At 32.5% G+C, this 14,433-nt stretch overlaps 1 protein-coding gene and 1 pseudogene across 1 annotated transcript; both read left to right on the top strand.

Annotated features, from left to right (window-relative positions):
• Positions 1-667: 667 nt before the first annotated feature.
• Positions 668-1,847, top strand: LOC112717298 (serine acetyltransferase 1, chloroplastic-like; annotated as a pseudogene).
• A 4,069-nt stretch (positions 1,848-5,916) lies between these two features.
• LOC112715115 (protein SIEVE ELEMENT OCCLUSION C) lies at positions 5,917-10,043 on the top strand. Its single transcript, XM_025766869.3, has 7 exons — positions 5,917-6,114; positions 7,127-7,243; positions 7,332-7,789; positions 8,031-8,143; positions 8,240-8,367; positions 8,640-9,131; positions 9,227-10,043. Exons 1-7 carry the CDS (start codon positions 5,947-5,949, stop codon positions 9,842-9,844), a joined length of 2,094 nt encoding a protein of 697 aa, XP_025622654.1. The 5' UTR covers positions 5,917-5,946; the 3' UTR covers positions 9,845-10,043.
• Positions 10,044-14,433: the final 4,390 nt, after the last annotated feature.

The raw sequence follows: 14,433 nt of genomic DNA, 5'->3' as shown, positions 1-14,433 counted from the left end.
ATACAATAATACTCTAAACAGGTAAAATTGATGAAAACAAGCAAGTATATTTCTTTCGTTATGTAGACTGGTCTAAAGATGATGAATTCATCGGTGAGATTTCATTACAAAAAAGTTAAGAATTGCAAAACACATACTTTTAATTTCTTTGCAATCCTTCACTAACCTTTAGTAAATGAATAAAATAACATGATAGTTCTTAAAAGAAGTTAATATAATTATGAGTTTACGAATACAAAAGAGGGCGAAAATTAAAACATATACAAGTTTGTAGCTACTTCTTCTTTATGTTGCTTGACCACAATTATTGCTGCTGCTTTTTTTTTTTTTTTGTTGGTTTATATTGATGTTCCGGTCAAGAATAAGATAAGCTTGCTTTCTAATTCAAAGATTGTGCAAACGAAATTATTATATGATTTTGTAGGCCCTAGACCTTTCTGACCTTATATAAAAAGTATATAGTATATACAACATAAAGCATCAAATAATACATTATTTGGTAATTAATAAAACCTTTCTGACCTTTGTCAACCCAACACTAACCCAATTCTCTCTTCTGTTTCTTCTCAATCCAAAGTTCTTAACTCGCCACACCCCTTTTTCTCCTCTCACTCCTCTTCCTTCACCTAAAACCTTGCCTTCTAAGTCTTCTGCTTCAATTGATGCTTCAAGTTCAAAGTTGACCAAAAATAATTCAAGGGGTCAAAAATCTTCAGAAACAATTTCACTGATGGTGTTTGCAAGTACCAGGTGAAAACTCTTCAGACTACCCCTACTTTTCTTGAGGAAGTTCAAGAAAATGAAGCTGTGGATCTATGGCCGAAGATGAAGGAAGAGGCTGAACTTGATGTAACTGAGGAACCTATTCTGAATAGTTACTACCAATCCTCAATTCTGTCTCATGATTCATTGGAATCTGCTTTGGCCAATCACCTTGCTAACAGATTAAGCAGTGCAAGCCTTCCATCCAAGTAACACACTCTTTGATCTTTTTGTTGGGATCTTGAAATCTGACCAAGAAATCATGGATTCTGTGAAGGATGATCTCAAAGCAGTTAAGGAAAGAGACCCTGCTTGCATAAGCCATGTGCCTTGCTTCTTGAACTTCAAAGGCTTCTTAGCATGCCAATCTCATAGAGTTGCTCATAAGCTATGGCTTCAAGGAAGAAAAGTCTTGGCAGTTATGGTCCAGAACCGAGTTTCCGAGGTTTTCGCGGTTGATATTCATCCCGGTACTAAGATTGGAAGCGGGATTCTGCTTGATCATGTAACTGGATTAGTGGTTGGTGAAACTGCAGTGATTGGTAACAATGTGCCAATTTTGCATAGTGTGACTTTGGGTGGAACTGGTAAAGCTTCTGGTGATAGGCATCCAAAGATTGGTGATGGGGTTTTGATTGGTGCAGGACTTGTATTTTGGGGAACATTAAGGTTGGTGAATGTGCTAAGATTGGTGCTGGTTCTGTGGTGATTAAGGATGTTCCTCCTAGGACTACTGTTGTTGGGAATCCTGCTAAGTTGGTTGGAGGCAAGAACAACCCTGTTAAGCTGGACAAGATGCCTAGCTTCACCATGGATCATACTTCAAATATTACTGAATTTTATGATTACTGTATTTAGATTTTAGCATGCATTTACTCTTTGGTAGGTGTCTCAGGATATAGAACATATGAAAACAGGATACAAGGACAAGAAAAGATAGAAGAATTCTGTCTGTGTGATAAATTGTCTTGAGATAGAGAGATTTTGCCTATTTCTCCGAATAAGTTCGTTTTCCATGTGTTTCTCTGTATTTCTGTCCTGAGATAATTACCGAATAAGTCGGCTTAGAGTTGAAGCTTGAAACATGGTTTAGGGTTATATTCTTGATTTTGGGGAGGGTGGCTTCTTGTTTGTTATGTAAGAGTGAATCCATGTTCTCCTGCTAACAATAGACAAAAGGAAAACAATAACAGCAAAGTGCCCTCAAGACCATTGTATTAGTCTATCAGAAATATATAGTATGCAGAACAACAAAGCTGTATCTATAATATGCAGGGATTTTGTTGTTGTAAGGTTTCAGAACCACCTTTCTGTAATAAATACTACAATAATTTAGGTTGTGTTGCTTATATAGTATCTTACATAGTATGTTCTTGTTATGTGGTTCTCCTTGTGAGACCTGCTTGTTTAATAAATTGCAACCAAATTGTGTGCAGTTATGTAATAAGATCAGTAAAAATCATAGATAAAAACTTGCAGCCTCAAATAGTCTTCCACCAGGACCACAGGAACTATCAAGCTTTGGTAGCATACATCACTTCATCGGCCATAGTTCTCGCTTCGCCGGAGATTGCCAAAGAGATCTTGAGACACTGCCTTTGCATAGAGACCTTGCTTTCTTGCTGCAGAAGTTGTTTGCTTCACAAAAGTGGCTACATGTGATTAGTGGAGTGATGCATAAAGTGAAGGAGATGTATAGAACTAGTGATATGATTCTTGATAATATATCAAGACAAAATCAACAACCAAGAATGTTGATAAAAGATGGTAGTTTTCTGTCTTTTGATATGATATATAAATGTACTCAAATTATCTTGATGCTGACAAAAGTGCTCTCGAATTTCGTTATCATAAAAATATCTTCAAATTATTTTAGAACGTGTCAAAAATGCGACAAAAAGTAGAGCAAATCTATGATCACGGTGGAGTATTTTTGTCACGTTTCTAAATTCCAAAGTATTTTTGTTAACGACAAAATTATTCGAATGTATTATCCCAAGTGAGAACATTTTTCATCTCAGTTTCTATTCTTCCTCTGCACATTGTCTCCTTCCCGAACTCTCTCATTTTCGATTTGTTCGATTCTGGTTCTCTTATCTAGCAAACCATAGAGTTAGGATATCTTTATTTATTAGGTATACAATTTGTTCAGGACTGACTTTGAATGATGGGATCTGCAACTTGACAAGGTCGTCAAGCAGTTTTCCAGATTTCGTGCAAGCGGCGGAACACTCAAACGCTCAAATTAGAGGGAATCTCCCAAAATTAAGATTTAGGATTTTTTGGTGTGCCATACCTGGGAGAGTCCGAAGCTCCCCTTATATGGATTACTTTGATTCCAAAATCATGCTTATATAAGAAGATACGATTTCGTATCAGATTTCGTATCAGAATATGATTGATGGAATGATTTGCGACGGATCGAGAGGTCTTGGGTAATTGGGCCAAGGGGGACGAATTGGGCCCAAGGGCCAGATTTTTGTCGAGCCTGGTTGAGAGGCCGGGTCCGTAACACAATTACATTCATTACAATAATGAAACCTAAATTACTTCTCAAGATTTCAGTATAATAACGGACCTCTCCATATTGCTCGCTCTTCCTGTCATTGCTTTTTCTGGTTGTCATTACCTTTTCTCTAGGTACCTTCAATGCACTAATAATTATCATACCTACCATTGATTTAAAGATTTAGTTGTCCCATTTTGAATTAGTAAGAATTTGGTTGTCTCATTTATCAAATCATTATTTTTAACCGTGAAGGAACAAGTGATCTTTTTGTGATATGAATAATGTAAGAGTCAGGATGAGTTTCTAGATAGTACCGAGAATCTGGTCATTCCTCAACACTCTCCTTATTAATGATGAAATGAGATGCTTCTTTGTTCTTCTCCATCTTTATGCATCCAAAAGCAAAAGTAAAAGCAGTAGTTCCATACATACTGAGACTCATTTTTGGTGACCCACGCAAAATAATGTATTAGAGAAAGAAAAGTTGTATATATAGATCACATCCCTTTTTTTATTGAAAGATCTTTTTGATAATATAATTCCATTAGGTTGGTAATCTCACACTGAAGATGGAACTGCAAATGCAATTATTAATGAGTCACAAATGTACGAGTTAACATGTGTCATTTTTAAAATGGTACAACATTATATTATTATTACTTACATATTCTACCCTCAACAAATCACTGACTATTAATGTCATTAAAACATTTTACAATATAATTACATGCTAATTAATACACTATCGTATTAAAATTAGTCAACAAAATTAATTATTATTTATGTATAAATAATATATAAAATTTAATTTATTTTTAATATATATTTTATATTTTAATAATGTGTATTCTACATTAATATTAATTAATTTTGATGACTAATTTTAATATACGTCTAGCATGATTAAATAAAAAACAACAATTAAAATCATAAAAAGTAATTTGCTAAACTTTGAAAAAAAAATTAGAATCTTAATTAGGAGTGACAACGGGACGGATAGGAACATGATTTTGCTCTACCCGATTCCACCCAGCAATAACCTGCATAAAATCACCCCGCTCTTACCTTACCTGCGAGTAGTAAAAGATTGACTTTAATCTGTCCCCGCCCCCTATCCGTCCTTATAATTATTAAAATCTAATAAACAAAATTAAATTTCAAAATTTATATAACCATCATCACATACATATTATAAATTAAAGTAAAATTTTAAATATAATACAATATTACCAATCATTTTACAAATTATTTTACATATATTACACATATTATATATTAAAATTATATATTATATATATACCAGGGTGGATAGTATCTAAACCCACCCCGTTCCACTAAAAATCCGTCCCGATGCAGAATACGTAATTGTCCGCCTCAAGCGGATAAGAACAGAGTGGGTACCCACAAATTCGAGTAGTGTTGCCATCCTAATCTTAATTATTTTGATAATTAAATTCAACTAAGATGGTTCAAAAGTTTAAGAATTAATAATTAAAAATTTTAATTAAAAAATAAAAAATATAATAAAAGACTTAATTAAACTTAATTATAAAATTAATTTATTCTCTTATCATTTTTCTAATTGGCCTAACAGCTTCACGTTGAAAGAAATTTGTTCCAAATAATGTAAAGATAAAGAGAAAACAAAAAGTAAAAGTGAAGAGACATTCCTTTTAATCTTTTGGGAGATATTAACAATTTAGCATATAGCGTAGATATATTATTTGTGCTTATTTTTCTCTTATATATTGAAATGATATTTTTTTAATGAGATATGAGATTTAGACAATACAATTTACGCGTTTTAATAATAATAATAATAATAATAATAATAATAATAATAATAATAATAATAATAATAATAATAATAATAATAATAATAATAATAAGAAATTAAAGTAGATATTATTTTAATCAACTATGTTAAGTATATGCAAAAAAAGTATATACAAAAAAAAGTATATACTAAAAATCAGTTATAAAATTAATTATCTGTATAAAATATATATTTAAATAATATAAAATATATTTTAAAAATAAATTAAACAATATTTATATTCATACACAAATATATAATAGCTAATTTTGTAATTAATTTTTAGTAATATTATTTGTAAGTTAAAATTTAGTCACAAATCTTTAATGTATTTATTTATAAATATATATATTATTTAATTTAATTTTAATGTATATTTATATTGCAATATGTATTTTATATTAAAAAAATGCTAAAAGATAAGTAAAGTTTATTGTTTTTGACTAATACTTTTAGCCATTAGTCTAAATGATTTTTGTTTAACAATCTAATAACATACTTTTAATCTACACACTTAAATATTGCTGATTTACTAGTGACCAAAACTAATAAATTTTATTAATTATTTAATATTTTTTTATATTAATAGTTAATTTTAATAACTAATTTTAATATATACTATTAAATATTTTTATATTTCAATATACAAAACAAAATAAATATACCAAATATTTATAGAGGCATACATATGAACTATTATGGACCCTATTTAAGTATAGCAAAGAAGTAACCTCATGGGGAAAAAAAAAGGAAGTAACCTCATGCGTGTGTCGCATAAAAAGAAGATACTTGATTCTTTTTTACATAGCATGCTTAAATAGTGGGATTATTTTCACCATTATATTGCATTGTTTCAGCCATGGATTTCCATAAAAGGCACTCGGTTTCCCTGCTTTCAACTTCTAACATGCTAGATGATATTCTCATAAAGAAGCTTCTCCTCACACACGATCCAGATGGTCGTTGGTTGGATTCTGAGACTATGCTGCAGGCTGTTGGAAGTGTTATGTTTCATGCTTCAACAATAGTTAGTAATCATATTTTCACCCCCAAATGCATTCACACTATTAAACTCTTTATTTATTAATAACTCTCACTCTTCTTTTTCTCTTTGTCTTGTTTAGGATATAGATCCATAAACAATAATATCGTTTTGGAATATAGATACTTACACCATCTATCAAGGATGATGAGGTCGTGAGATCCAGAATTTGGATCATTTAAATTTTGAATTTTTACTTTAAAGGATAAAGTGTAATCTCTCACTCTTATATTTTTTCTTGGTCCTACTTATGAAATAAATGGTGAGAGATTATACTTTACATTCTAAAATAAAATTCAAAATTTTGAGATTCATAACTATTTTCAACACTATCCAAGATAGATGGTATAGATTTGGTGTCTATATGTCAAAAAATAATTAGGGAACTAACTTTTTTTTCAACCAACATCAACCAACTTTTTTAAACTTAAATTCTAGATTATAAATTATAAATTCTTAACCCTAAATATTAGATTATGCCTAATTCTAAAGTTGGCTAATATTTACCAACTAAAAGTTGGTTCCTGTACTTTCTCTATGTGAAATCCATTTGTATGGGTTTATTATGTAAGGTGCATTGTTATTTTGATATAAATAATTGATCATTTTTTAAGATGAAAATGTTCAGCATTAATATTTAGTAAGAAGTACCTAAAAACTGAAAATATATGATCATAATAGTTTCGTTAATAGTGTCTTATTAATTTAACAAGTGCAAGTATCCATCTATAACAGATGGATCATTGATATGATTATTCAAATGTAATTTGATATACAAGAAAAATTCAACAGTTGAATGATGATACCATACATTATTGAACATAGAGATCTTAACCTTTTCCAATCAGAATATCATTAGATTCATAGTTTTGCAAGCACTGCTCAAAAAATATATTGACATAAAAAGTAATAATAAATAATAATAGTGCCTTTTTTTTTCTTTTACCTTACTGAAATGTTCAGATAATGATTTCTCAATTGGCTTTGTTTGCTTCAGGTGGCTTCTAATTTATCCTCTGCCTTCTTTCCAATTCTGAAGAACGACATAACCGAAATTGAACAGCTTGATTGTCCTGAACCATTAGGATGCATCATCAGCAAAATTTCATACAAGGTATTACTTCAATTTGCTAAATTCGACAACTTGGATCACTCGACACATTCCTTGTAACACAAGTAATTAACATCTATTATATTGGCAGATTTTCTGCAACTGTAAATGCTCCGCGGACGGCGATCTCAATTCAAGGATATTGAGTTTGTTTGATTTGATTAAGGATTATAGATGGGATGCGAAAGTAGTTCTAGTCCTAGCTGCTTTCGCTGCAAGATATGGCGAATTCTGGCAACTCATACAGCTTCGGCCACAGAACACTTTGGCCGATTCAATAGCGAGGATTAAGCAACTACCCTTCAATTTAAGGCCACTGCGGCCACAAATCAAGGCATTGAGCTTGTTGGTTAAGACAATGATGGATGTGGCAATGTGCATTATTGAGTTTGAATCTTTTCTACCACATCAGCATTTAGAGCTTGGAAATGAGAAAGTAACTGCCACAAAGTCTCTGGTGTATGTTGCTGTTTACTGGATCATTAGAAGCAGCTTTGCATGCTTTTGTCAACTCATGGATCTCAGAACCAAGAACAAACATGACCAAGTGCATGTTCTTTCCCTTGAGGCTTGAGGCTTAGTGATTAATTAATTCTAAAAACATATTCTTTTTGCTTACTAAATATAGTTACTGTAGATATTATACATGATAGTAGGATAAGGCTTTGTTGTTCTCGTAAATTATATCTAAATTTATGTAAGGCTAATATTGTAATTAGCATAATTTCTTACATTTACTAATATTATATATATATTTTTTTGTCCTAACCTGTGTGTTGTTTGGTTTCAGGTATTCAGATTCAACAATAATTGCTGCTTGGGAGCTCTCAAGTTTGGCATATAGGTTAGGAAGTATATGCAACATTCTCAGAGCACAGGTGGATTTGTGTCACCAAGAAATAGGTTACTTTTCTGGTTCATAAGTGTTGTTTCTTCTTATAATGGAACTATAGTTATATATTAAAACAATTATGAGTTATCCACTAATTAATGTTTCAGAGAGAAACGTACAAGACAAGCTATTGAATCTTGCTGATGAGGTTCACATTGATAATCAGAAGGTTCTCAATTTATTGTTTCCTTCAAAGAATTACTTGCCATTGAAGGATTGCTCAAAAAAAGTGAAGGTATAAGCAGATCAATAGGCATATGAAATTCAAAAATACTATTTGTATATCAAAATTAACCACTAAAATCAGCCACCACCAATGTATTTGTGTATGAATATATGTGTGGTTTAATTTATTTTTAATATGTATTTGTATTCTAACATGTATTTTATACTGGTAGCTGACTTTAGTAACTGATTTTGGTGTACACGTAGCATAGTTGTATTAAATTATATTGAAAGTGATAAATATAGGAACATGATAATACAGTGATTCTCCTAATTTTGCAGCTTGGTGTGACTAAACTGAAAGATAAGATAGTTCTTCTTTTAATCTCAAAGTCGAAGCTACTTGCGCTCGAAGAATTACTCTTACTAGTTCAGCAAACATGTGATCATCCTTTGAATGAGAGATTCAAGGACAGTTATGAGATTGTGTGGATTCCATTTCCATCTTCTGGTACATCATGGACTGATGCTGAACAGAGTAGTTTCGAATTCTTATCGAATTCTCTGCCTTGGTATGCTGTTTGGAAGCCAAGGCTACTAAGCTCAGCTGTCGTGAAGTACATCAAAGACAAATGGAACTACAGAGATGATCCTGTAATCGTCACACTCGATTCGAATGGAACGGTTGCAAATTGCAATGCTCTTGATATGATCATGATTTGGGGCGTTCGAGCTTATCCGTTTTCAGCTTCAAAAGAGGCAGAGCTCTGGGAAGACCAGAATCTCACAATGCAACTTTTGCTAGGTGATATCAACCCTCTTCTTGCATATTGGGTAGGAGTTTGTTTCATAGTGTATTTAGATAAGAAGAATATTTGTCTCTTGATATTTCTATATTTCTAAGCCAATCACCTTAACAACTTTGTCAGGTTGAAAAAGGCAAAAACATTTGCATTTATGGGAGTGAAAACCTGCCATGGATCCAACAATTCAGTGACTGCATAACCAAGCTCAAACAACAAGGTCTGCAGCTAGAAACAATATATGTTGGTTATAGTAACCTCACTGAACAAATAAAAAATATAATGTCAAGTTCTACTGAGATTAATGAGAGTAGCCAACTTTCCTTTACAAAAATGCAACTCTTCTGGATTCGGTTGGCGAGTATGAGAAGATCGAAAATCAGACTAGGAAAGACACCAAGTTCTGATCAAGTTTTGGCAGAGTTATCAGCAATGCTTGACATGAATGATAAAAAGGAAGGTTGGGCAGTGATTGGAAGTTGTTGTAAAGAAGATAATATTATAAGGCTTCAAGGAATGGTTTTGATGGATTTTTTAGGGAGATTTGACGAGTGGGGTGAAGATCTAGAAAGGTTTGGTTTGGTTGGTACTGCAAGAAAGTTCTTAGACCCTAACTTTGTTGTTGAAGGTCCTTGCAATCACTCTTACATGGTTTCATCAAGTGAAGGTTCAACTCAAGGGAGTGTTGTAACTTGTCCAGTGTGCAACTGTCCTATGAAGAAGTTTGTGGTGTATCAACCATGATTGATTATCATAAAAGACAATTAAGAGTTGAATTCCTTGGCTTTGTTATTCTTATAACCGTAAACTGTCTCTAGTTTCGGCCTATGCTTGTTTTTGGTTGTTTTGTTTGTGGGGCCAACATGAACTATGATATTAAAATGGGTGACAATTGTAATAATATTTCTAACCTAAACCATTTTAGTTTTCGATGGTTATTTTACTTTTGTTTTGGTTCTTTTTCTTTTTTTTTTTTTTGAGTTGGAGACGGGAGAAGTTTGGGGAGTTGTTTCCTATTTCCACTTCTCTCTGTATTGTCATATTTAACCATATTTTTATTTATAAACTTCTGTAATAGTCCAGTTTGGTGTCTTCTAATTCTTTTGGACAGATAAAGAATTAGATTTTAAATCTATAATTACTTAATTACTATGGTTTTGACAACCGAATTGAATTGGTCCCTTTTTCCAGTTATGTTACACATAAGGGTGGCAACGGGACGGGTTTTTATATATATTATATATATTATATATTAAAATTATATATTATATATATATATATATATATATATATATATATATATACCGGGGCGGGTATTATCTAAACCCGATCCCGACCTGCCCCTCCCAAGAATCCGCCCCACTAAAAACCCGTCCTGGTGCGGGGTGGGCGATTATCTGCTCCGAGCGGATAGGGGCGGGGTGGGTACCCGCGGGTTCGGGTGGTGTTGTCATCCCTAGTTACACATCCATATAATTTTTCATACAAGTCTATTCAAGCTGGCTCAATACAAAAAAAATCCAATCTTATTAAATGAAACGTGATTCCACGCACCCAAATACACGAAACGTTAACATATTCATTCGCGCCTTGAATATGAAACAACCTTTCTTCTTCAATATTGAAACTGCTACTAGAGAAGTTTGAATCTCTCTCAAAGTCTCTCAAACTTCACTCGTGTTCTCTGCAAAAATCGTTACTGGAGAAGAATCACGAGAAGATTTCGAAAGGAAGAAGAAGAAAATACGAACGAAAAGAGGAACAGAGACTGCGAAAAGGTATGATAAAAACTACTATTTATTTAAATCTTGCAATCTCGCATTTCTCTTAGTTGCATTTTAGGTTTACTGAATTGAGTTACTTCGTTTAGTAGATTGACTTAATCTAATTCCATTTTTTTGGCGTAACTAGGGCATAGAAATGGAAATGTGTTCTTATTTTCTTTCTGTTCAGTGGAGTTGCTCATTTTCATTCATTTGATTGTTAGCGTGTTTAGTTGAGTCATTTTGCATGCAGAAATAATTTACTTGATGATTGAACGTTTATCACGTTTTATTCAGCACATGATTGGTGTTCGGTTCACTGGTGTTTGTCATTTGATTCACCTGATTGTTAGTGCGTTTAGTTGAGTTCTTTTGAATGCAGAAATAATTTACTTGATGATTGAATGTTTATCATGTTATATTCAGCATATGATTGGTGTTTGGTTCACAGGTGTTTGTCATTTGATTCACCTGATTGTTAGTGCATTCAGTTGAGTTCTTGTGCATACAGAAATATTTTTCTTGCTGATTGAATATTTTTCAAGTTTTAATTAGAACATCAATGAAATTCAGTTCAGTGGAGTTGGTTATTTTAATTCATTTTATTATTAGTGTGTTTAGTTGAGTCCTTTTACATATAGAAATAATTTACTTGATGATTGAATGTTTATCACGTTTCATTCAGCACATGATTGCTGTTCGGTTCACTGGTATTTGTCATTTGATTCACCTGATTGTTATGTGTTCAGTTGAGTTCTTTTGCATGCAGAAAAGTTTTTCTTGATGATTGAATATTTATCACGTTTTATTCAGCACATGAATGGTGTTTGGTTCAGTTGCGTTGGCCATTTTGATTCACTTGATTAAAATATGCATGATTGTGCTTGTCGGTGTATTGAGTGAAGTATTGACCAAATTTTTGTGGCTTCAGGCTCGAATATGGTCCAAATATTCTGTTGCACAAACTGAACAAAATCAGAGACCAAGTGATTCGGGCATCTAAAGAAATAAGACTCCCAAAGCCATTTGTTGTCCTCTCCAACCCTTATTGTAAATTCACATCTGGGATATAGATAGTAAATAGGATATACTTTGTTTGACTGGTTATAATTAACACTATTTTGTCTAACTTGTTTAAAAAACCAAACAATGTATATATGTGAATATTAATGTAAATGTTATTGGAAATTTAATGTTAATGTATATATCTGATTCAAGATGAATTAGTCCTTGTCCTGTTGGTCTAAGATGTTTATATATATATATTGTGTGTGTGTGTATTTATCAAACATTAAGAGCCCCAAAAAAATAAATGAACCGAAATTAATGTACAAGGTGAACCGAAAAAGTGCATATATCAATATAGCAGAGAGATAATTTTAAAAAAACTGTTGCTATTAGTATTCAGTTTCAGAAACTCCTGAACTCTTTAGAATAATTTTTGTAGAATTTTCTGGCTTCTTCTAGTGTCTTGAAAATCATCCAGACCTTTGGGACAAATTGTTCATCCACAACATACCTGGTCTACAGAATGAACCGAACATGTTATTATGGTGAAACAATTGTATAGTACTAAATGAATGGAACATTATCCATTATATAAATTCAAATTCAAACAGTTTTTCGCATAATGAACCGAACACGTCATTATGGTGAAACATTTGTATAGTACTAAATGAAGGGAACATTATCCATTATATAAAATCAAATTCAAATAGATTTCTGCATAATGAACCGAACACGTTATTAAGATGAAACAATTGTATAGTACTAAATGAACAAAACATTATCCATTATATAAAATCAAATTCAAATAGCTTTCTGTAGAATGAACCGAACACGTTATTATGGTGAAACAATTGTATATTACTAAATGAACGAAATATTATCCATTATATAAATTCAAAACACATGTGTCTACAATTGACAGATTATTAATTCAATTCAATTCAGAACACATGCGTACATTCAACTCAATTCAGTTTAACAATTGCATTCCATTCAATTTAATAATTACATTCCATTCAATTTTATTAAAAAAATTCAAACCTCGTCTGCTTGATTCATTTTAAAAGAATAATCCAAAATGCTCTCATTCAACTGATTTGAAGTTGAATCATTCATTGTTTTGATAGAATATTAAAATCTGAAAACGAAGAAGATAAATCCACAAAATCAAAGAAGAAAAAGAAGAAGAAGGACGAGCAACAGAGAAGAACAACGAGCAAAAGAGAAGAAAAAAGAAGAACGACAAGCAGCAGAGATTGTAGATCCGAAAATTACAATGCAAATTATTAACATTGAAGAAGAGAAAAAGAAGAAGAATGTTTACGTTAAAGAAGAGGTATACGTAAATCTGTTACATTGATAGGAGGGAGAGAGGGGCGTGCGTATATTTCACGTAACTTCGGGGGGTGCGTTAAAGAAAAAGTGCTTGGATGACTTGGATAGGTTTTTTATATGGATGTGACCATTATTGCTTTTTTTTTTGTAGATAAACGGGATTTAAAACCAAAAACTAGACATTAGAAACAGAAATTAAATGGAGTAGTGACACGCCCCTGCCATCATCAGCTAAAATCTGCTTGAGTTGGGGGATGGGAAATCAACAAAGTGAAATCCTGGATCAGCATGCACACTAGTCCTTGCTAGCAGATTAGCTCCTCGATTGTCTTCACGGTAGGTATACTTGAATATAACATCCCAATCTTGAGCTACAAGACCTCTGACCATTCTAATTAGGGGTTTTAGATGACTTCGAGCCTTTCCTTCATTAGTGATAATCTTTATAACAGAATGTGAATCATCTTTCACAATTATTCTTCTAAATCGCAACTGTTGTGTTGTTCTCAATTCATGGATAATGTCCTATATTTTTGCTTGAAAAAGCAATATACATTCCCAGGTTAGCCATATAACCTGCTACCAAATCACCATTTTCGTCTCTAAAAAATCCTCCACAGCCTGACCTTCCCCGGTTGCCCAATAAAGCACCATCAGAATTAATTTCACCCAACCATATGGAAGGGGGTCCAAGCTATATGAATTTTTTCTCCTTTGTCCCTAGCACCTGTGACCAACCTAGCTTTGTTAAACGCTCTCATAACCGCTTCCACATAAGGGATGGTACCATTTTCATCTCTAAACAATCCTCCACAACCTGACCTTCCCGGGTTGCCCAATGAAGCACTATCAGAATTAATTTCAACCAACCATATGGAAGGAGGTCTAGGCTATATGAATTTTTTCTCTTTTGTCCCTAGCACCTGTGACCAACCTAGCTTTGTTAAACGCTGTCATAACCGCTTCCACATAAGGAATGGTTGCAATTCTAGCACTTTCAGGCCTTATGTATAGTGGGGAGAAGATTTCTCTAGTTTCAAATCTTTCAAGTGGTTACCATAAATATGGAAGTCCACTTAATTTGGCTGTGTTGTCTGATTTTCGTTGTTAAATTCTAGCGGTACTAGACACCAAAAGTGTAAGAACTGGGTTTTTATTTAACAAGTTAATTAAAATAAAATAATAATTAAATTATCCAAAATAGGTTCAAAATTTAGAAATATTAAT

The sequence above is a fragment of the Arachis hypogaea genome, chromosome 10, assembly GCF_003086295.3.
Source record: "Arachis hypogaea cultivar Tifrunner chromosome 10, arahy.Tifrunner.gnm2.J5K5, whole genome shotgun sequence".
NCBI classification, from domain to species: Eukaryota; Viridiplantae; Streptophyta; class Magnoliopsida; order Fabales; family Fabaceae; genus Arachis; species Arachis hypogaea.
Note: the sequence above shows the minus strand (reverse complement) of the source record. Positions and strands in the feature narration are given on the sequence as shown.